The sequence below is a fragment of the Nyctereutes procyonoides genome, unplaced genomic scaffold (genome assembly GCF_905146905.1).
Source record: "Nyctereutes procyonoides isolate TBG_1078 unplaced genomic scaffold, NYPRO_anot_genome, whole genome shotgun sequence".
In the NCBI taxonomy this organism is placed as follows: domain Eukaryota; kingdom Metazoa; phylum Chordata; class Mammalia; order Carnivora; family Canidae; genus Nyctereutes; species Nyctereutes procyonoides.
Genome location: NW_026575125.1, coordinates 32,880,323 through 32,903,569, shown reverse-complemented (window position 1 = coordinate 32,903,569; position 23,247 = coordinate 32,880,323). Strand labels below are relative to the sequence as shown.

Sequence of the window (23,247 nt, the reverse complement as noted above, 5' to 3'; positions counted from 1 at the left end):
CAGAAAATATTAATATAAATGTTTCAAATGTTTTATACTGTATGGGAAATTTCTAGAGATTTGTCAATGGCCTTAATGTCCATGAGATGTTTCTAATTATCAGAGTCCTGCTGGTGATTCAGGCAACAAAACTATAGGGTTATCAGCCATCAATTCAGTTATTGCTTTGAAATATTTTGTTGCAACCTTACTTATAAAATTTCAATCCAGCATCTTTTAGGCCAGTGCTTTTCAACTGAGGATGTACATCAAACCTACCTGTTGTAATGGTTAAATTTTATGTGTCAACGTTGCTAGGCTACAGTGTCCAGTCATTTGACCAAATGTAAGTTCTACATGTTGCTGTGCAGATACTTTTCAGATGAGATTAACATCTACAACCAACTGACTAGAAGAAAAGGAAATAACCATCGTATAATCAGTTGAAAGTCTAAAGAGTAAAAACTGAGGTTTCTTGGAGAAGAATTTAGCCACACTGTAACAGAGAAATCTAGCCAGTTTCCAGCCTACTGACCTACCTTAAAGAATTAGGACTTGTCAGACCAGATAACTGCATGAACCGATCATATTCATTCATACACACACACACACACACACACACACACACACACACACACACCTACATCCTACTGGTTCAGTTTTTTAATCTGCAGAACTCTAATATACCAATGGGCATTTTACTAAAATCCTTAAGCTTAGGATCTAGTCCATTCTTTTTTGCAAAAGGGTTACATCTTTATGCTTATAGACAATGAGTCAAAAACTCTCTTCCTGCCTTGTCTTCTTCTTCTTTTACCTATGACAGAAAAAGATAATTTCACCTGTAGTTGCACTACTGTTATTATGCCCTCACACAAGATTTTTACTTATGAAAATTATTGATAAGTTAATCTCAGCCATACATATCTGTCTCCTCCAGTTTGTTATTTGCTTTACACTGATGCTTCTTTGAAGGCCCTATTATCATCTACAGACCAGAGATTTTTTTTTGTATATTTTTTATTGCAGTTTGACTTGCCAACATATAGCATAACACCCAGTGCTCATCCCGCCAAGTGCCCCCCTCAGTGCCCATCACCCAGTCACCCCATTCCCCCACCCACCTCCCTTTCCACTACCCCTTGTTCGTTTCCCAGAGTTAGGTGTCTCTCATGTTCTGTCACCCTCACTGAGACCAGAGATTTTGTCTGTGACAAATAAGGAAAAAAAAAAAGACATAACTTCAAGACTTCCAGAATTAAACTTTAAGGGGCACCTGGGTGGCTCAGTGGTTGAGCAACTGCCTTCAGATCAGGTCATGATCCTAGGGTCCTAGGATCGAGTCCCGCATCAAGCTCCCCACAGGGAGCCTGCTTCTCCCTCTGCCTGTATCTCTGCCTCTGTGTCTCTCATGAATAATGAAATCTAAAAAATAAAAAAAAAACACTTTTAAGCACAGGCTTCTGAGGTCATCACATAATCGCCTTCAAGACCCTATCAGTGGAGAGTGAGGATTTTGAGAACACCTTATTTGAGAAGGAGATGGGTTCATGACATGGCTATCACAGTGTTCAGTGGAACAACACCTAGATTTGCACAATTCAAAGACCTGTACCATATAGATCAATCATTGATCCTAACCCGTCTGGCCTTTTCCAAATAAAACAGAAGTGAAAGTTCTTGAGAGCAAGCTGTTTCTTGGGCTTTCCTAGAAGTCCAAGAGACCCTAACATCCCTGTATTGAAGATATTAGCTCCTTTATCCTGGAGGAGAACATTAAACACTTTATATCCTGAGGTTCATTTCTCAGGATACAGTAGCAGTGGAGCCTCAACAATAGGTACCAGAACACAACTGTCATAGTTGCTGTTCTACCCACTTGCCATGCGACATTGGGAGAGTTGAGCATCATCTCTGGGCCAAAGTGGCCTCAGCTATAAAATGGAGACCCTAAAAAATCATCCCTGGTCCTCTATGGCCCATTTCCCCATTGTCAGTACAGACTTTTCTTAGGAAAAGCTCAGACTGACAACTGTACGCCCTGAGCAGACCTTTGAAACAATTTAGTCCAACCTCCTCATTTTGTAGCTGTAGAAGCTGATGTGACCCCCAAGTAAACCACAGCAATGGGAGGCCAGAATCCAGCTTTCCTCCCTCTTCTGCCACTACTCTGTTCCAGTATGTCATGAACAGTCTCTCCTCCACAGTCGAGTTGGTCAATTCCTTTCATCCTACACTGCAGAAGCCAAATATCCCACAACCACAGTACCTAACCTGCCTCCCTCCTGCAAACTGGTTTCCTTTAGATTTTGCTTAAATAGATGAAGTTTAGAGATACTTTCCCTACAGTGATTATAGAATGCTAAATATATGACAGATCAATGTTCTGTTTTCATGAAGGACTCTGAAGCAGAAACACTAAATGAAACATTGAATTCAGGCCCTATTCATTCTTTTCCATAGATTTGAAACCATACTCCTTAAAGAATAAAATAAAATTCACTCTTACAGTGTTATTCAAATGTGACTTGGGGGCTGATGTAGGCCATTAAATTATTTGTTACTGGTCAGCTACAGCAGGTTGGGAAATGGTCAGCATTTAGTGACTTCTAGAGCAATCAGGTTTTGCCATAACATTTAGGTGACTGAGGTCTTCTTACTGAACAGAGTTTATCGTGGTTCAGATGTTGCTGAACTCAAGTAGATTCAAATGTAAACTCCATTGTAGTCCTAGTAAAATACAACATCTGTCATACTTTCACAATGAATTTGTACAACTGAACATATCAGTCCCATACCAAAGACAATTTTGAAGAGCATTGTACTGTTCTAATTTATGGAAGGAGAGAATTTCATCCTTCAGAAAACTGTGGTTTTACAATTAAATTATGATGTGGATAATGAACCCAAGTAACTTTAAGAGCCAGGCAAGTACTGTAAATGAGTGAAGTGGGTCATAAATGAGATATAACAGGGAAGGGTGAGCATGGTAGCAAACCAGAGAGGCCCAGTATTAATGGGACAGCAGCCAGTCATCTTCATCTGACATAAATATGTATGCCCAGACATTTTATTTTAAACAGAGAAGCCAGTAATTGAGGTCTTGAGGTTAAAAATTCTTGATTTTAAATGTTGGCAGCTAATTAATTTTCCTTTAAAAACATCATTGTAGGCCTAATGATCCCATCTGCTGCCTCCATTATGTCTGTGAGCAGCCACTTTGTTACTTGTTCTTTAGGCAAATGATTTATTCATGTTCATAGATAGTCTTCTTATTCTTGAGTCCTATTTTGGGGCTCCAAAGGCCCTTTCTAAATGGTTAGGTGCTCTCCCTATGACCACTTCCTGTCAGATCTGTCAGATTTAGGGACAAAGGGGCCTTCAAACACCTCTGTTCCCAAAGGTTGTTGTCACAAAGAGGCCAACCTAGTGTCCAGGCCTTGTGCTCATGCCAACACCAAGCCCACATGACTCTCCAAGGTTCCCCTCAAGCTCAACTCTTGGGTTCATCTCTTCTCACACATTATACTTTCTGCTGTGCTGAGCCGTGTCTGACCCCAGCCTGCTCCGATACTGCTTTGGATCACAAATCTGGTTTGGCACCACACCTTCCCCAGACCATCCCTACTCACTCCAGTTTTAGTTTTCCACTCCCAACAGGGCACTTGTCATCAATGGTATCCTTTGTGTGGGGCCTAAGCTACAGCTAATAGTTCCTCATCATCCCCTACCTCCCACTTCTTTGAAATGCACAAAGGGTCTAAACTCCTATGGCTCATTCATTCCCAAGGGTAATGACTCTCTCTCTCTGCCCACCTTCCTCCCCTGAGGGTGGGATTCCTGTGCCCAGATAAGAGGGGGATTCAGAAAGGTGCTGCATATACACCCATGCTATGCTGGCATGGACCCTATGTTTCGTGTGAAACCCACAAGCACAGGTGAAGGACTGTTTCCAAATGGGAGGGCAGCACTGCTATGCTTGATTCTCCCATGACCCCGTGGCTGCAGAGGGCTCACCAACATGAGGTCATTAAGTCTCAAACTCCAAACTCCACCTAGGACCTCGGATAGTCTGAGGAGCCCAGGTAGCCTGGCTCCCTGCAGATGTCACAGTGACCATCAGTGTCGACTCCTGCATGGACTGCAGGGGACCACCTGACCACACAGGTCTGCTAAGCCAACATAATTTATCAACCTACTCTCACATCTCTGGCCTTTAATGAATTCCTCCTTAGCTGCGCCTTCTGGTGAAGTACCCAGGAGATTATTTTGCACTAAAACAAGCCACTGCCATAGCCAAAATCAACAGCTTATAAAAATCAGCCACTTAACCAACATATCAACATCATAGCATAATGACTGATTCCCTGGCATTACCCACCCCAGAGGCACTCACTGTTGGCTGAAGGACACTGGAATATGAGACACCATGCCCTGGACACAGAGATGCTCTGCTTCAGGGATGGGGTAGCAATGTTGGTGCTTCCTGTGACCAGGTGAAGGACAATCTCACCTGCAGCTGCTGAGGAGAGGCCTGCTTGATCCTCAGATGAACAGAAGAGTAACAGTTAAACTTGGCAGAGGCAAGAAGGGCCTCCAGGCTCTCTAACAAATCACAACTATGTGGGGTGGACATCCTGACAGTGAGGCTTCTGGAAATATTTGGTTGAATGGCATTAGGGGAGCAAGAAAAGTTTCTTGGATTTATACAGGCCCATATTCCAATGAGCTCTAAACACAACCCTGGCCCTATTATTGTCAGGACACTCCTGTGAAGGAGGCAAAGACAGAGACAGCTCCACACTTTGAAAGATAATGGAAGGAGGCAGAGAGAAGGTGAGTCACCATGGAGGGAGGCAGAGAGGAAGTGAGTCACCACATAGAGGGGAGCAGAGAAGACACTAGGCTGAGGCCTATCTGGTTCCTAGGAATACCTCTGGCTTCTTCCTGTGTGTGGCACTTTTCTGTGTTTCCACAGGGTTTAGTGGGCTGTGGTTCCATAGCCAGAGGTCCAGGAGCCCAGCAATCACGGGAGAACCAGGCACAGGGGCACTTGCAGAAGTACACCTAAGCATCTGGTCTACTAGGGAGGGAGAGACATGCAAGTATTAAGAACTCTCCAAATTGCTTGTTTTAGGCCAGAGTTTATATATGTATATATATATATATATATAAATATATATATATGTATGTGTATATATATATATGTATATGTGTGTATATATATATACACACATATACATATATAATCACTTAATTTACCAGTGTCCACAGGAGAGGACACAAGGACATACTCCACAAAATGTTATCACAGCACTAATATTATCTGTCTTACATCCCTTTTTGGAATGAGGCAGGGGATCAGTGAATGAAATCAATCTGAGCACCGTTCCACTCTGTATACCTCTTCATGGGTTCCCCATCGCCCCTCAATCTTCACATAAAGTTCATGCCGTCAAGTTCACGTCAACTGCTCTGCCACCCTCTCCATCCACCCACACTGCCATCACCTCCTGACTTCTACACGTTCCCTTCTCATGAATAAAGCTCCTGGCACCTCAGTCACGAGCTTCGGGACCTCCCCAGTTACCACCATGGTTCTGGGAACTCAACATGCCTGGGAAGCCCCCCACCCGCTGCCAACCTCTCAGCCCGCAGGCCTTGACTTGCTCAGAGCCCGTGAGGAAGTCTCTCCTCCGCAGCCAGCTACACCCCCCCAGGGCCTTTCCTCCCAAGTAGTCCCCAGAGAAACCCCTCCCTGAAACACTGGACTGCAGCCTCCCACACTGATCACCCCTTCCTCCCTCCACTCCCCACAGGAGATCTCCTCCTGGGTGTCTCACAGACCCCGCCGACTCGGAAGGACAGAAACAGAGACAAGTCAGAGGCACAGCCCTGGGCTTCAACACTTTAATAGCATTAACTGATGACAGAAGCCAGACTTCTCAGTTATAAGAAGTCTTGGCTTAGACTAAGGCTGTGAGGACTCCCACAAGTCTCTAGGACCCAGGCTTTAGCCATTTCTCCTGGATCTAGGCATCTCATCAAACAGAGTGAAGGCTGTATCCTTCAGGCATTGTTGGGGCTCTCTGTTGCTGCCCACTGCTCTCTCCACATCTTGTGGGGCCGTCTGCATGTTGTTGTTATTGGCCTCAGTGCCTACACGCTCCAGGATGTAGTCGGTGAGGGAGTCGAGCATGGCAAGGAGGAATTCAGTAGATGTTGAACTTAGGCAGTAGGTACGCTGATCCTCCTGCAGGAGGCGGTCCACATAGCTCACAGGGAACTGCAGCTCAGTTGTTACAAGATGGGCTTGAGTCTGATTGGAGCTCTCATGGCTTTTGTTCCCTGACATGATGTTGGCCGGGCTTGGCTCCATCAGCTCTGCTTGATTTCCCAGCTGCACTGTGCCTCTAAAGACACCAGGGGTCAACCCCGCCCATTTATATTCCTAAGCCCTGGCCCTTCATTGTGACATCATAGACTTTGGGATGTCACTGGTGTCCATTGTGCCCTTATCAGGCCTCAGCCCAGAAATGTCCATGACAGGAACCTGGTCACCCTAATGAACAGACCCTGATTTTGAGAGAACTAGAATTTTCTGCTTGATTTTAACATTGTAGAGATCAATGTGTATTCCAATGGGAAACTCTTCCCTGTCTTAGGACACCACTCTACATTATCTGATTCTGGCCTTATATGGTCTTTGAGGCCTTTTACAATCCTTTATTAGTTGTAGGTTAGTGATACATATGTAAAATGTCTTGTCTAGTAGAGATTATATTGTCCCCCTTCCATTATATAAAGAAACCAGTTTTGCCTCCATTCACACATTCATTTAAATATTTTTGATTAACATTCCTGTATCTAATCCTTGGATTCTCTATGAACCAGTTATATCCTCTTCCCATTCCCTCACTGATTAAATAGAATCTTTTAATACACGTTTATTTCATACCTGTATTAGCCTCTTCATTTTACCCTGTTTGAAAAATATCTCTTGATCATTGTGGAAGTCATAATGAGATGCTCAATGGATGCATCTTTCAGAATCACGTAAACATTGTTTAGAGAGAGAAGTGTACTTTGCACTTAGTTTAAGCCCAGTTGTGTCTTCTTGGCTGTCCTAAATGAAGCCAAAGCACCAAGAGGTGTTTCCTCTCATTTTTTTCTCATTTTTTAAGAAAAGTTTTTATTTATTTGAGAAAGACAAAGAAACCGAGAGAGAGAGAAAGAGAGCATGAGCAGGGAGAAACCAGAGGGAGAAGGAGAAGCAGACTCCCTGCTGAGCGTGGAGCCTCATGCCAGGGTCAATCCTAGGACCCTGAGATCACAACCTAAGCCAAAATCAGATGCTTAACCGAGTGAGCCACCCAGGCGCCCCATTATTTTTTTCTCATTTTAATTTCCCTTTCCACGAAGTTGGTGTTTCTGCTTTGTTTGGGGTTTATTTATAGCGGTAACAATAAAAGACATTTCCAATTCAAAAGAGAGAAGTAGCAGGAAGAAAAGAGTCTGATTCAAGCAATGTGGATCAAGCAGACAAACCTACATACATTTCAAGGTCTGGGAATAATATTTTGTAGTTTGTGGCTCCTTCTGATCCCATGACTTCATCTTGGCCCACAGCTCTGCCCTCTAGACCCTCAGCTCTGTCCTCAAAATCACCTTTCTTTTATTTTGAATGGAACACATGTTTTCAGCTGAGTAGTTTTATCAGCCTGTTTTCCTCTTGTCAAATTTTGGGAGCTCCATGACCTTCTTTCATTTCATCTATTTTCTCAGTTAAAGATAGCATGGTTTTTGCTGATTTAGCATACTCAAAAATCTTGTAGTTCCCTACCCCATACTGCATGGGGATTTGTGCCCTTAGACAAGAAACTTGTTCACAGATCCCTCCAGGAAAATGCCATCTCAATTCCTAGCTTCTGCTGAGATGGCTGAGGTTATCCATGATTCACACCCTATCGCTTCAAAGAGCCCTCTGTTTGATTGAATACTTTGATCTTTCGATCCCTCTGAGAAAAGATGTGTCTAGCTACATGCTTGATGTTTATCTCGACAAGACACTTTCCTGACAGCAAATCCTCTCATTTTAATGTCTTTTGCATTCTGGATAGGCTGAGAATTGCTCCTATCTTCAAGTCCTGGCTCCTTTTTGCTTAACAGCAAATACTTTTCTCAGAAATATGCTCAACTAAATCTTCAATTCACTGTTCATGAGTTCTGCTTTCCACATAACTGTAGGACAAAAGTTGGCCAAGATTTCTGCTACTATATAACAAGAATCCCCTCTTCTCCAGTTTCCATTATGCTGTTCCTAATTTCTTTCTAAACCTTTACCAGCAACACCTTTGATGTTCATATTTAGGGTACTTATGATGACTTAGGTCTTCTCTAAAGACAATGTAGGTTTTTCTCCACTGTGCTTCTTACTTCCTTTGGAGCTCTCACCAGCAGCACTTTTAACATCCGTATTTCTACTAACTGCTCAAAGTAATCTAGGATTGTCTATCATGTTTCTCAAAACCATGCCAGCCTGTAGCCATTATCCAATTCGAAAGCCACTTCTACATTTTTATATACTCATTACAGCAGCAAACTATCCCTTGTACCAAAATCTGCATCAGGTTTCTGGGGCTGCTAGTGAATTGCTACAGATTTGGTGGCTTAAAAGAACACATATTTAGTCCCATACAGCTCTGGAGGTAAGGAGCCCAAAACGGTTTCACTGGGCTGAAAACAAGTTGCCAACAAAGTCATGGTCCCTCTGGAGGCTCTAGTGGAGAATCTGTTTCTTGGACTTCTTCAGCAACCGGAGCCACATTTCTTGCATTTCTTGTCAGTGCCCTCTTCCTTCATCTTCACAGCTAGCAGTAGAGTATCTTGCCTCAGTGGCCAAATTTCCATTTTTCTATGTCAAATATCTCTGCTTCCCTCTGATACAGACATACGTGTTTGCAGTTAGATTCTATCACATAATACAGAATAATCATCCATCTCAAGATCCTTATCTTAATCCTTGAGGCGATTTCTCTTTTGCCACATAAGGTAGTATTTGCAGGCTCAAGAGATGTGGATCTGGTTATCTTTGGGGAGCATTTTTCAGCCTACCATGGTAGGTATTCGCAGGAAACTAATAGGGAAGTGAGGAATTGAGACAGGGGAGGGAAGGAAGCAAGCAAAATGTCCACTATTAATCAGCTTAATATCACTGAAAAATTTTAGGGAACACTAGAAGATATACTTTCCAAGAGAAGATATTGCCCCAGCATTCTGGACTGTCATGCTATTGGGCAGTGGGCTCTGAAAGCCTAATAAAAGCCCTCACACAAAGAAATGCAGGTCCTAACATTTGAAAGTCAGGCAAACATGCATCCAATAGGTATGTAATGTGACGATATAGGTAGGCCCCTGACAGCATCTTCTACACAGTAGTGTTTATATACTTTCACTATAAAGTCTTTCCCTTCCATCCTTACCTCCTGTCTGATCTTCTTTCATTTAGCAAATGTTTATTGTGCAGCTACCTTATATCAAGCACTGAGATGCTGGATATTTAATGTTAAAATAGATACTCTCTTGTCCTTGTGAAGCATCCCATCTAGTGGGAAAGACAGATAGCCAGAGACATATGTAATTCTGAATTGTCACACATGATCTACAGCAGTGTTTATCAACTTCTGCACTATTGATGTTTTTGACCAGATCATTCCTTCTTGTGGGACAGGAGGGCTGTTCCTGGTATAACAGGCTACGTAGCAATACCCTTGGCCTCTACCCACTGGATGATAATAGCACACTACAGTCATGATGCCAAGAAGTATCTCTCTACATTGTCAAATGTCTCCTAAAGGGAAAAAGTATCCTCAATTGAGAGCCACATGATATTAAAAATGTACATTAAAAATAAATTACTTGAATATATAATGAGGGGATGTAACTTAGAGTAATCAAGGAACATCCTCTAAACAAGGGATAATGAAGCTGAGAACTGGCACAAGAAATGGGAATGAGGTAGCAAAGAGGTAAGAGAATGAACATTTCAGAAAGACAGGAATGGGCTAATTCCTAAAATGGTAGTATACTTGGGGTATTTTAAATAAAAGTAATGTGACCAAACACGGGTGCAAAGAAGGACAGGGGGTTTAGATGACCTTGTATCCATCCACAAACAATGAAATATCTAGTCTTTAACAGACTTCTTGGAACTTGGATCCAACTCCCATATCTGGATGAACAGATTTTTGTATAAACACACAGTTGACCCTTGAACAACATAGAGGGTAGGAGTGTGGATCCCCTGCATAATACAAAATCCATGTATAACTTTTGATTCCCCCCAAATTTGCTAATAGCCTACTGTTGACTGAAAGCCTTACTGATAACATAAACAGTTGATTAACACATATTTTGTATGTTATATGTATTATATACTCTGTTCTTAAAGTAAGCTAAAAAATGTTAAGAAAATCATAAGGGAAAAATATTTATAGTACCATATTTATTGAAAAAACTTCACATATGAGTGGACTCACACAGCTCGAACCCACGTTGACCAAGAGTCAACTGTATTTTTTTAAAGATTTTATTTATTTATTCATGAGAGACACGGTGGGGGGGGCGGGGGGGCAGAGACACAGGCACAGGGAGAAGCAGGTTCCATGCAGGGAGCCTAACATGGGACTGGATCCTGGGTCTCCAAGATCAGGCCCTGGGCTGAAGGCGGTGCTAAACCGCTGAGCCACCGGGATGCCCGAGTCAACTGTATTGTAATTAACCAATGATAAAATAGAAATGGATTCTAAGAGACCAAAGAAGTACAGGATGAATGGCTTTCATACCGTACGGCAGACTTTGCAGAAGTGGCCACAATTATCACATTCTCTGTATTCACTCTGTGTAGTCACATTTTTTTAAAAATGTAAATTTGCAGCTTCTCCAATCAAGACATAGTGCCTATATCCTCACTTCTAAAATCTGGACTGGCCTTTCCATTTACTTAGGGTAATAAAGTGAAAATGTAATGGTAAACTAGTAATGGGCCTGGTCCTCAAGAAACCCTGTATTCTTTCATTCTCACTTAAAACACCTACTTCCGTTTGTCAACAAGCATAAGCTAGTCTGCTAAAGGATGAGAGACCTTATTGAGCTGATCCAAGTCACCCTAGTTGTCCCTTGAAGGCCTTAGATATGTGGGCCCAGTCAGGATCAGCAAAGTCAACTCATTCCCTTTCTGTGGTATTATGGTTAGACATATTAAAACTGGAGATTCTATAAACTCAATAATACATGGATATAATTATTGTATTATTTTATGTCTTTATGTCTTTAAAGAAGCTGAGAGAAGAGGAGCAAACATATATTTATACAGATTTTGCTATATCAAACTCCTGATTTGTCATCTATGGTTCTCTTCATTTGTTCCTGCTCATTTGAGTATCACTTGGAGTCCCTTTCAGCTTTGCTTCCACTTATCCCTTTTGTGCTGTTAATGGAAAACTTATTACATTTTTATATCTTTTATGTACTTTATACAACTAATTTTTAAATCAGTTAAAAGAAGAAAGGAAAATAAATATGCATTTCTACTGTTTTTTAAAATTACATAGTTACCTTAACCAATACTTTTTGGGGTGGAGGAGGTTGGCAGAAGGAGTATGGATTTGAATTACTGTCGGGGGTTGCTTGCTTTGGGTCTGAAAAACTTCCTTTCATTCTTCCTTGTGCTCCTCAAATTGAAAAACCTCAACTGTTCTATCAAGTTCATGGTTTTTTTTTTTCTTCTGCTGATTCAAATCTACCAGTCAGCTGTCTAATGAATTTGTCATTTCAGTTACTGTAATTTTCAACTCCAGAACTTCCATTTGGTTTCTTTTTTTTATTTCTCTGGCTTTATTGGTATTTTCTATTTGATCTAGTACTGTCATATCTTCCTTTAATCATATCATTCTTTAATCATGGTTTCCTTTAGTTCTTTGAACATATTTATAATAGTAACTTTGAAATCTCTGTTAAGTCCCATGTCTGGGGTTGACCTCACAAGTTTCTGTTGCCTGCTTTCATTCTGGTGTATGGGTCATATTTTTTCTGTTTCTTTGCATGTCCCGCAATTTTTTGTTGGAAACTGGAAATTTTAGATAATGTGTTGTAGCAACTCTGAGTATTGGTTCCACCACCAAGCACCTATGATTGCTTCTCTACTGAATTGTTCAGTGACTGGCTGGATTATTTTAGTGGAGTCTACAGCCTCCCCCCACATTGTGAAGCCTTTTATGTTGTGCAGATGAGAATGATCCCTGTCACCCTGGGATGACTTTGGTTTTGGCAGAACTCTCTTTGTCTCTTTCTCTGACCACACCCAACTGTTGAGCTCCACTAATTACCAGCTGATTGCTCTATTGTTTTTAACAAATGCAATGGGGCTTAAGTCATTCCACAGTCTAACACAATCAAACTCAGGCTCTCTTGAAGTACCCCTTGCTTAGATCAGTGTTTAATATTTCTCCTGTCCCCAGGAGGTCTCCTCCCAGATGTCTCTTTCTCAGCTACTTTCCAGAAAACCAGCCAGCCCACAGTTCTGTCTGTTATCTCCAATTAATCTATCAATCTCTTCCCAGTGACCTTTATCACAACTTCCACTGTTTTTTGAGAGTGCCCTTATGTTCAAACATCTCCATACTCTGTTGCAAATGAAGTCAGATCCTTTGGTAAGGGATTCGGCGTTCTCTCTTTTATGGCCTGCTTCTCCAGGGCAAAAATCTCTGAGCCATGGCTTTGGACCTGGGGGTGGGGGCAATGGGACATTTTTCACTGAGTGACACTACTGCTTTAGGAGCTGAACCCTTACAGAGGGCAAGCAGCCTCAGTTCTTTTTACCTTGCTGCTTAGTGTGGATCACATGTGGATTACAGTACTTGAAAGGGTGATCAGGTCCCAGCCTACTCAGTGATGCCACACCCAAGGTAGAACCTCTATCCCATGAGTGGGGGGTGGGAGGAAAAAGTAAGCCCCGATCTTTCAGCCATACTTGCCCAGAATTCAATCTTAGCAATAAGTGGCTGGGGGCAGAATGAGAATTGTTGATGTCCTGCCCATCCCTGAAAGATAGCCCTTGGAGTAGGAGCTAGAGGAAGAAGGAGCCCTGTGTCCTTTGCTGCACCAGTCCTGAGTGGAGTTTCCATTTCACTGAGCTGGGAGGGAAATAGAATGGAGTAGGTACCATACACTCTTGCTGCAACCTCTAAGTTTTAAAAGATTTTGTTGAATGAATATTTCTTCATTTGCAGTATGCCCTTAGGATCATCTCCAAAGACTCTAAATGGTTGTTTAAAAAATAATTTTCACCAATTTTCTAGGGAATTGGTCTACAGAGATGTCTCGCTTTCATACTGGAAGCAGAACTCTGGTTGTTATTTTTAAGTTACTAAGGTTTGGTAGTTTATTACAAAGCATTATTGTAGCAACAGATAACTGATGCACACAAGTCAATAGTGCAGCCACTAGAACCTCAGCCTCTCAATACTTCCTATGGAATCCAGAGTATTCCCTTCATTGCAATTGAAACCACCCTCAGGATCTAGTGAAATAAACCACTTATATGGTAAATAATACCCTAATGCCAAAAATACTTCAGCATGCAGTTTCCAAAAATAATTCTCATAAAATGAGTCATACTGGAAGAATCTGACTTATGGAGAGGCTTAAATAAAGTGTAATTCTTTTAGTTAGTAAGAAATGCCCATTTACTGCATTATAGACAAAAAGTACTCTCTCAATTCAGTGGCACCTAAAACAGTAAGATTGATTATCTGCTTTTAACTAAGCAGTGTCAACACTACATTTGAAAACAGAACTTTATGAAAACTGTATTTGTAAAATAAGATTCTCCTTCTCCAAACATTTGATCAGGTTTGACACAGAAAGTGAAAGAGAAGTAGTGTCACATCTAAGAATTTCCTTCCTTTAACTCCCAAGTCAGAAATATAGACTATCTGGTATACTTCATTCATAATACAAACAAAAAGCCAAAATCATTGAACAGGAAATTAATCACATCGAATTATCAATAGACTCTTCCAGTAAGGATAGCTAAAGAATCCAATAGCACTATCAACAGATGTTTTTCCATCACAGAATGTTTTTCTTGACCTAAAAGAGTACACATCCCAAGGTTCTCATAGCCTGACAATTGACCACAATATACTCATATTCAAAGGGTTTAAAAAGCCAAACTTGCTTCAGCCATAAAAAAGAATGAAATCTTGCCATTTGCAACAACAGGGCTGGATCTAGAGGGTATAATGCTAAGTGAAATCAGTCAGAGAGACAAATGCCATAGATTTCACTCATATGTGGATTTTAAGAAACAAAACAAATGAACAAAGAAAAAAGAGACAAACCAAAAAACAGACTCTTAACTATAGAGAACAAATTGGTGGTTGCCAGAGGGGAAGTGGGTGGATAGATGACGTAGGTGAAGTAAATTAAGAGTACATTTATCATGATGAACACTGAGTAATGTACAGAATTGCTGAATCACCATATTGTACATTTGAAATTAATATAACACTATACATTAAAATAAAATTTAAAAATTAATTAATAAATTAATTTAAAAATATGCAGAGGAAGAGTTGAGGTTTAAGTATGTTATATGAGGCTGATCATGTGGAATGAATACCTCTGGGGTTATGGGAGAGGGTTTTAGGTGGTATTCCAATGGATATAAACATTTGTTTAAATGTATCTTAGTTTAAGATTTAAAAAATGATTGTGACCTCAAAGCTTTCTTTTAAAATAAAAATAATACATACATGGCCAAACTTGCAGTTAACTTTCTGGGTCTTAGGGAATTCTAATTTTTGATCTATAAAGATCTTTAATTACGACAATTGAAAAATTAAAGTATATATCAAGACATCAGAATTTTCAAATATGAGGGAAAATATTCAAGCAATCACACTTGCTGACCTCTATCTAGGTCCTAAGTCAGCAGGAAAGCCAGCAAGCTCAATGCTCAGGAATTGACAGTGATTCGGTGATAAGAGACTACTGTGGCAGGCTGGTTCACATTTCTGAAACGGTAGTTTCAGAAAGTTGCTTCAAAAATATCCAGGTTGGTCTTTCCTAAGCATAAAACATAATATATTTCCTGACTGCTTTTAAGCCTTGTTCTAACCTCTTCTCCTCCTGCCCCAAAGTGGGCAAGCTTATACGAAAGACTGTGTACTCCTTCTTTTGATACTAATGAGAGATTTAAACCACACAAGCTGGTTCCTATATATGAGAACCTTCACCCTGGTCCCACTCCCTAACCACCACAAAACTGGCAAGCCAGTCTTCTCTTCCTGCTCTCTCAAGCCATTTTGGGATCTATTTTGGAGCTACGCTGATCTAGAAAAACCTCATTATGTGAGTGATACATCTTTTCATACCCTCTTGGGGTGTGTGTGGGGGGCGGCAGAGAGAGAGAGAAGGATCTGCATCCTAACCAAGTTTTGGGTGGGAATCCATCCTGCATCTGTGTGGTCATAACCATATTCCACTACTGTTAAGTCCCTGCTGCACTGCAAAGTTTAGTACAAAGCTCATAGCACATCCCATAGGGCTTTTCATCATCTTTCCCCATCCCACCTCTCTAGCCTCTTCTCCCCATCTCTTCATCTCCACAGAAACCTAGGCTTCTGCCTCTGTGTATCTATTCCCAGAAGCTTCCATGATGTGTCATGATCTCTGTATATCTGCTTTACCTTTGCCTGGAATGTCCTTCCTACTTCCGATTCCCCCTTCCTTTCCCAACTTTCAAGCCACCTTCTTTGTCTTTGATATTTATGAAATGTTTTCCCCATCCCCTAAGACCAAGTAAAAGGCGATACCCTCTTAAAGTATCCACTAACCTCACTAGGCAGAGATTTTCCCTTCATTTTCTGGTCTATGACAACATTTAAATCACTGTTCTGGCCTGCTTACAGTTCTCTCTTCCCTGCAAGACTCTGAAACTTTTGATGACAGAGACCTTTCCTTCTTTGTCTAATATGATTTGTCTCTAGCACACTCTTATGAATATAATCAGTGCTGAATAATGATGACTAGGTATTTTTTTCAAAATAAAGTGAAAATCTTGTTAAGTGGGAAAGGATGTTGGTAAACAATATTCTGAACTCTTTGAGATAGAGCAAGAATGAGAATTTTTCCATATTTGTTTCTAGTGTTAGATGCAAATGAATGTTAGGAAATTGTTGCATAGCTAATGAAATAACTGCTAAATAGTTAAAATCTAGCCCCAAAAGACTTATATTTTAGGGAAGTAGCAAGGTGACATGAGTTATTTATCATTTCCAGATCATAAACATTTCATCACTACTGAGCTAGATTCCTTGAGACCTAAATGATGCCTCTCCGTTAAGTTTAATAGCCATAGAAAAAGCAATGTGACCTCTATGGCTCAATAATCATGAGATAATTAGTTAACAGAAATGAAAATGACTCATGTGCCTCATTCTCCCCTCCAATAAAAACAAATTTAGAAACCATGAGTCCAAATGTGTTTTTTGTTTTGGCCAGTGTGCTTATAGAAGAGTCTTAAAAAGTTTCTCACTGTATGACTGCAAATATCTCCAATTTTCCATGAAATCACTTTAAGATCATAATTGCTAACTTCATCTAAGAATGGCTTTTGTAACATTTTATCAAGAACCCAGTTAACAACCTAGGGGATAAGCTTATCATGACAAGAGGAACAGTTAGCACATTGGATCACATTTCATTCAGTCACACAGTAAATATTAATTGAGCACCTACTATGTATCTCTATCACAGCACTCAATACACTGTGCCTTGTTTATCCCTTTACATCTCTATCTAACCCCTGCAAGTCTTGGAGCTTCTGAGGGCAGGAATTATATTTTCATATAATACACACCACTATGTACTTGGTTGGCACATGGGTCCTGGGCTGAAGATTTGGCCTTATCACCCTGTGGAACTTACTAAAACCTACAGACTGGGAATTCTGAAAGCAGTGGGATAATATAAATATAAACTTTGATACTGAGGGTCACAAAATCAACAACCTAAATACATACAGAGGAAAGAACCAACTTGAGAGTACTTCGTCTGAAAAGATATGAGCAAATGTTTCCTTGGTCCAAAGTCTTAGTTGTTAGGCTCAATAGGAACAGTCACATCCCTGACTGTTATCACAGCTTCTATAAATGACCCATTGTTACAGCTGCAGGAGGACTGATACTATGGTAAATCCATGGCCTCCAACCTTCACCAAGTTCTCAAGGCTGCATGGCAATCATGGCAATCCCTCACGTTTCCTAACTGGCTCCTGTGCTCATTCCACTAATAACATTTTTTTTTTTAGCTTTTCATGCTCTTCAAACCATATTCTCACCTATATTTCCTATCTCATTATAGCAGATGTTGTCAGTGCCTCCAAAGAACATGGCAACCCCCACCATCTCAGGCTGTCCAGGCTTCACCTCACTGAAGCTCTTGCAATTCTCAACTGGAAGACATTCTCTCAGTTAGCCTAGGAAAGGTTGGAAGTTCAGAGAAGTGAATCCCCCCTGGGAACAGTTCTCAGCCAGTAGCATTGTGGGAGTGGAGGATAAATATTTCAGTTCTCTTGCACCTAAGATGGAATAATTCTGAGGCATGTTCTTTTTTTTATAATTTTTATTTATTTATGATAGTCACACACACACAGAGAGAGAGAGAGAGAGAGAGAGAGAGAGAGAGAGAGGCAGAGACACAGGCAGAGGGAGAAGCAGGCTCCATGCACCGGGAGCCCAACGTGGGATTCGATCCCGGGTCTCCAGGATCGCGCCCTGGGCCAAAGGCAGGCGCTAAACCGCTGCGCCACCCAGGGATCCCCTGAGGCATGTTCTGTACCGTTTCCTAGCATTTCCCAGCAGTATTAAGTCCCAGTTGCCCATGGCGGGAACTTGTTCCATAATGCACACCTTATTAGCTTACTTTTCTTCCCTCTCTCACTTCCTTAATTACCCTAATGGTGGTCCTTGGAATTAACTTTCACATAAACTACCTGCACATAAATCCTGTCTCAGGGTCAGACTCTGGGAGTACAAAGCTGAGATACTCCCTTTCAGCAAGAACACTTATCTCTTACTCCAGAGAGAAGAGAGACCCCACTCCAATCCCAGGCAGGGGTGGTCCTATGACCCTGGTACCACAGTTACAAACTTAACTAAACCTACACTCCTACTTCCCTCCGGCCTCTCAACTTTAGTAGAAGAGGTGTCTGTTCCTTTACTTAACATTAATCCCCTGGCATATTTTCTACATTCATTATATTTAAAGCTTTTTTAAAAAAACATTTTATTTTGAAGTAACTTCAGATTACTTCATACTTATAGAATTTTTTTACTTTATTTTGAAGTAACTTCAGAAAACTTCAGATTATAGAATTTTTTAAGGTATCCTTTTAAAATATACCTTTCAATCAGGTCTCCTAAATGTCAACAGTATGCTGTGTTTACTTCATCATTCTCTCACTGGATTTCTTTTTAAATGCTGGTTCTCAAATTGTGAAGGATCTTTTTAAAAAATACCCAATACATCAAAGACTAATCTTCTTGTTTATGTTTTTGTAAAACATAATACAAGTGATTCAGAAAAGGAACAATGATCAAAGGATAAACAAAATACAGGCTCCTAGTTTTTAAATATTTAGATTCAGGAGGTATCAAATAATAGTCAAATAGCTACAAAAGTTTGTTTGTTTTTCATTTCCATATTTATCATGTCTCAGACCAGTAACTCACAATTCCTAGACTGGCATGGGTCCACCAACTACAATACGCATCATTACTGCTGTAAACATCCATTATCAGAGTTTGCACTCCCCAACCCTGACATTTCAACTGCCCCTTCGACCACAATAGCCTTTTCTTTTATGGGCATGCTCATATATTTTCCTTCTTTTTTATATATATATATTTTTTTTCTTTCTTAAAACAACAACACTGACAACCTACAGTCCCATCTCTGGGTACCATCTTATCTTTTTATCCTTATGAACAAAGGTTTTCACTTCCTATCATTGCATCTTCTATTCATTACTTAGTGCCTTATAATATACTGTCTCCATTTGTTCAGGAAACTGTTCCTGCAACAAACCCAGTGAATTTCTAGTTGCTAAGTCCATGAAATACACAGGCCACATTTTAGTCCCTACCTGGTTAGACTTCTCTCCAGCCTGCAAGATGTGGGCCATGCCCTCTCCTTCTTCAACTTTTCTTCTCCCTTATTTTATTGTTTTGGGGCTATGACTCTTCTGGGTTTCCTCTTGCATACATTCATCTTTCCTCCGTACTTCTCAGTTTCCTTTCAAGGACTTTTTCCCCACAGACTTCTTTTTTCATTCTATAATCTTGAGTGAACACTTCCATTCACATGTTTCAGTAAACATCTTTTACTAATGATTCCAAAATCTCTATCTGGAGCCCAAACTCCTTTCCTGGAGTTACAGTTGTTTGTCCCACAAGTTGGCCCAAACTAACTTCATTCTAACTGCCACCTAGTGAAGTCACTTTATTCAGTTTTGTTAACTTTTCTAATTTTTGGTTTTTGTGTCTGTGAAATGGGAATAATATCTGAGAGGACTCCTGGCAGATTAATTGATGCAATGCAGGTGGGAGTGTTGAAGCAGTGCCTGACCACAATAAGTCCTCAATAAAAAGCAGGTATCATTACTAGCTACTTTCTCCTGGATTTGCTTCTCATATTAGTCCCTTATCATACTGAATGTGGCTAATGCCTTATCAGATTGTCCTTCCTCTCTCCCTTTCATCCTTCAACACATTTACTGAAAGGCTGCTAAGTGCTATGTGCTAGGTGCTATGTAAGGTGCTATGAATAAACCATGGACTAAGACAGACAATTCCAATCCTCATTAAGTTTATACTCTAGCGGTTATAGAGATGTCAAATAATCTACTATAGTATAGGAGCTTAGATGTCACCTTTAACTTTTCTATCTTCCTTATCCTTATTCCCTACCTAATCTGACCTCCATTAGTGATGAAATTCTTCCTATTTTTTCCCCTCTCTAAAGTCCATTCCTTCCTCTAGCTTTGCATAGTCCAATACAGGAGTCACTAGCCACATGTGGCCATTTAAATTTAGATTTAGGGATCCCTGGGTGGCGCAGCGGTTTGGCACCTGCCTTTGGCCCAGGGCGCGATCCTGGACACCCGGGATCGAATCCCATGTCAGGCTCCCAGTGCATGGAGCCTGCTTCTCCCTCTGCCTGTGTCTCTGCCTCTCTCTCTCTCTCTGTGTGACTACCATAAATAAATAAAAATAAAAAATAAAAAATAAATTTAGATTTAAGTTAAAATAAGAATGCAGTTCTTTAGTCTCCTATTTTAGATCTGATGCATTTTAGTCACTGATCATATTTTAAGAATATCATCATCATGGTCTATTGCTGTCTACTAGACAGCTCTTTTCTAGCTTCAACACCCTAATGCAGATCCTTATCATCTCTTTCCTAGATTTTGAAAATGGCCTAGGTATTAGTCTTTCAGCCATTAATCCTATGTCCTCAATCTATGTTCCACTGGTTTCCCAGGATGATTTCTCGAATGCAAAGATAACCATGTTATTCCATTGTTAACAATTCTTTAATACTCCTCCATTTTTCAGGTCAAAAGTTTTTAAATATTTTTTATTTATTTATTTTTATTTATTTATGACAATCACACAGATAGAGAGAGAGAGGCAGAGACACAGGCAGAGGGAGAAGCAGGCTCCATGCACCGGGAGCCTGACGTGGGATTCGATCCCGGGTCTCCAGGATCGCGCCCTGGGCCAAAGGCAGGCGCTAAACCGCTGCGCCACCCAGGGATCCCTCAGGTCAAAAGTTTTATACCCAAACAATACCCTACACATCTGGCCCTAGCCAAACTTTCAGCCTCAGTCTTTTGCAATTCACTCTACAGCAGTACATGCTCAAGTCATGGAGATCTAGAATAGCCAAAACAATTTTATTTTATTTTTTATTTTTTATTTTTTCCAAAACAATTTTAAAAGGAAGAACAAGTTGGAGGACATACATTACCTGAATTTTAGTTTTATTATAAAGCTATAGTGATAAAGACAGTATTGATGAAATGGTAGACATAAAAATGGAACAGAATTAAAGGCCCAGAAATAGACCCAAAATACATGGTCGGTTGATTTTCAGTGAAGTCACCAATAAAATTCAACTGAGAAAGGATAATTTTTTCAATAAATGGTACTTACACAATGGGGTATCCATATGGAAAAAATAATAAACCTCATCCCCTACCTACAATAAATAAATAAATCTTATCAGAGTACATATATATACATACACACACAAACACACCACATATATATACATATATACACATGTCATATGTAATCTAAACTACTATATATACATTAAAATAATATATACTATAATATATACTATAATTATCAGGCTAATTATAGTACATATTATTTATGAATAATTTTATCTTATATTGATATTACTATAATATGTAATAACATATATCACTTTAGATCATATTACATATGAATAATGTACTGTGGTACATATGTAATATTGTGTGTATAATAATACATGATGTGTGTGTATATATATACATATATATATATGGTATGTAATAAATTAAAAGTGGATCACAGATGGAAATGTGAAAGCTAAAACTACAAAACTTCTAGAAGAAATGTTTTCATAAGAGAAAATTTTTGTGATGCAGGTTTAGGGAAAGATTTCTTAGATATGACACCAAAAACACAAACCATTAAAAAAAGGATAATTTTATCAAAATTTAAAACTTTTGCTTATCAAAAGACACCATTAAGAAAAAGGTTTGAACAAAAACTTTATAAAATAATATATATAATTTGCCAGTAAGCACATGAAAACATATCTAAAATCTTTAAAATATAGCCAGCATTTTAGGGAAATGCAAATGAAACTACAATGAGATACCACTGCATGACCACTAGGATGACTACAATAAAAAGTCAACAGCAACATGTGTTTGTTGGAAACACTGGAACTGTTATACATTGCTTGTGGGAAAGTAAAATAGTAAAACCACTTTGGAAAACTTTTGTCAGCTTCTTAAAAAGTTAGACACTAAACATACTGCTCAGCCATTCCACTCCTAGGTATTTTCCCAAAAGAAATGAAAATATATGAACTCCAAAAGATATGTACATGAATGCTCATAGTAGTTTCAGTCATAATTGTCCCAAAGTGAAAACAATGTGAATGTCTGTCAACAGGTAAATGGATAAATAACATGTAGACTATCCATATAATGAAATACTACTTGGCAATAAAAAGAAACAGATTACTGATATGCACAGCAATGTGAATAAATCTCAAAATCATTTTGCTGAGTGAAGGAAGCCAGACACAAATTGTATATATGATTCCATTTGTACAAAATTTTAGAAAAGGTAAATTAATCCATAGAGACAGAAAGTAGATCATTATTGTCCTGGGGCCAGGGATGGAGGGAAGGATAGACAGCAAGGGGCGCTAGGAAACTAGAAATATTCTGCAATTCATGGTAACAGTGGTTTCATAGGTGTATACATGGATCAAATCTTTTTGAATTGTCTTATGTTGAAATCCTAGTCCCTCATGTGATGGCATTTGAAGATGGGGCCTTTGAGAGGTAATTAGAGTTTGATGATGTCATTAAGGTGGGGTCATCATGATGGGATTAGCACTCTTATAAAAAGATAATCCAGAGAGTTTGCTTGTTCTCTTTCTCTTTGCCATGTGAGGACACCATAAGAAGGTAGTGATTTGCATGCTCTCACCAGAACTGACCATGCTGATTCCCTGATCTCAGACTTCTGACCTCCAGAACTATGAGAAATAACTTTCTATTGTTTAACCCACCTGGTCTGCGATATTTTGCTATGGCCACCTGAGCTACTGTACCATTCATACTCAGCGAAATACAAAGTAAAAGGACTATGAAGTAAAATGTCATACCTATCACATTAGTAAACATTTAAAGGGTTCTGTAAAGACTGTAACAGACAAATTCCTAAAGAGTAATCCGGCAATATCTTTGAATGTTGAATATTTTCATCCCCTATGACCCAGGAATTTAACTTTGTGATCAATTATCTAAGAAATTCCTGCAACAAAGGCAAAAGATCTATGCAAAAAAATACATTTGCCACAATATTTTTGGATGTGGCAAAATATTTGAAACAACATAGTAGTTAGTTC

At 39.8% G+C, this 23,247-nt stretch overlaps 1 protein-coding gene across 1 annotated transcript; it reads right to left on the bottom strand.

Moving 5' to 3' along the window:
• Positions 1-5,992: 5,992 nt before the first annotated feature.
• On the bottom strand, positions 5,993-6,334 carry LOC129517882 (huntingtin-interacting protein M). The gene has a single exon (XM_055338010.1). The coding sequence runs from the start codon at positions 6,332-6,334 to the stop codon at positions 5,993-5,995; it is 342 nt and encodes a 113-aa protein (XP_055193985.1).
• Positions 6,335-23,247: the final 16,913 nt, after the last annotated feature.

Excerpts from the sequence above, each read along its gene's own strand:
- LOC129517882 (XM_055338010.1), bottom strand. The coding sequence starts at position 6,334 with ATGTCAGGGAACAAAAGCCATGAGAGCTCCAATCAGACTCAAGCCCAT.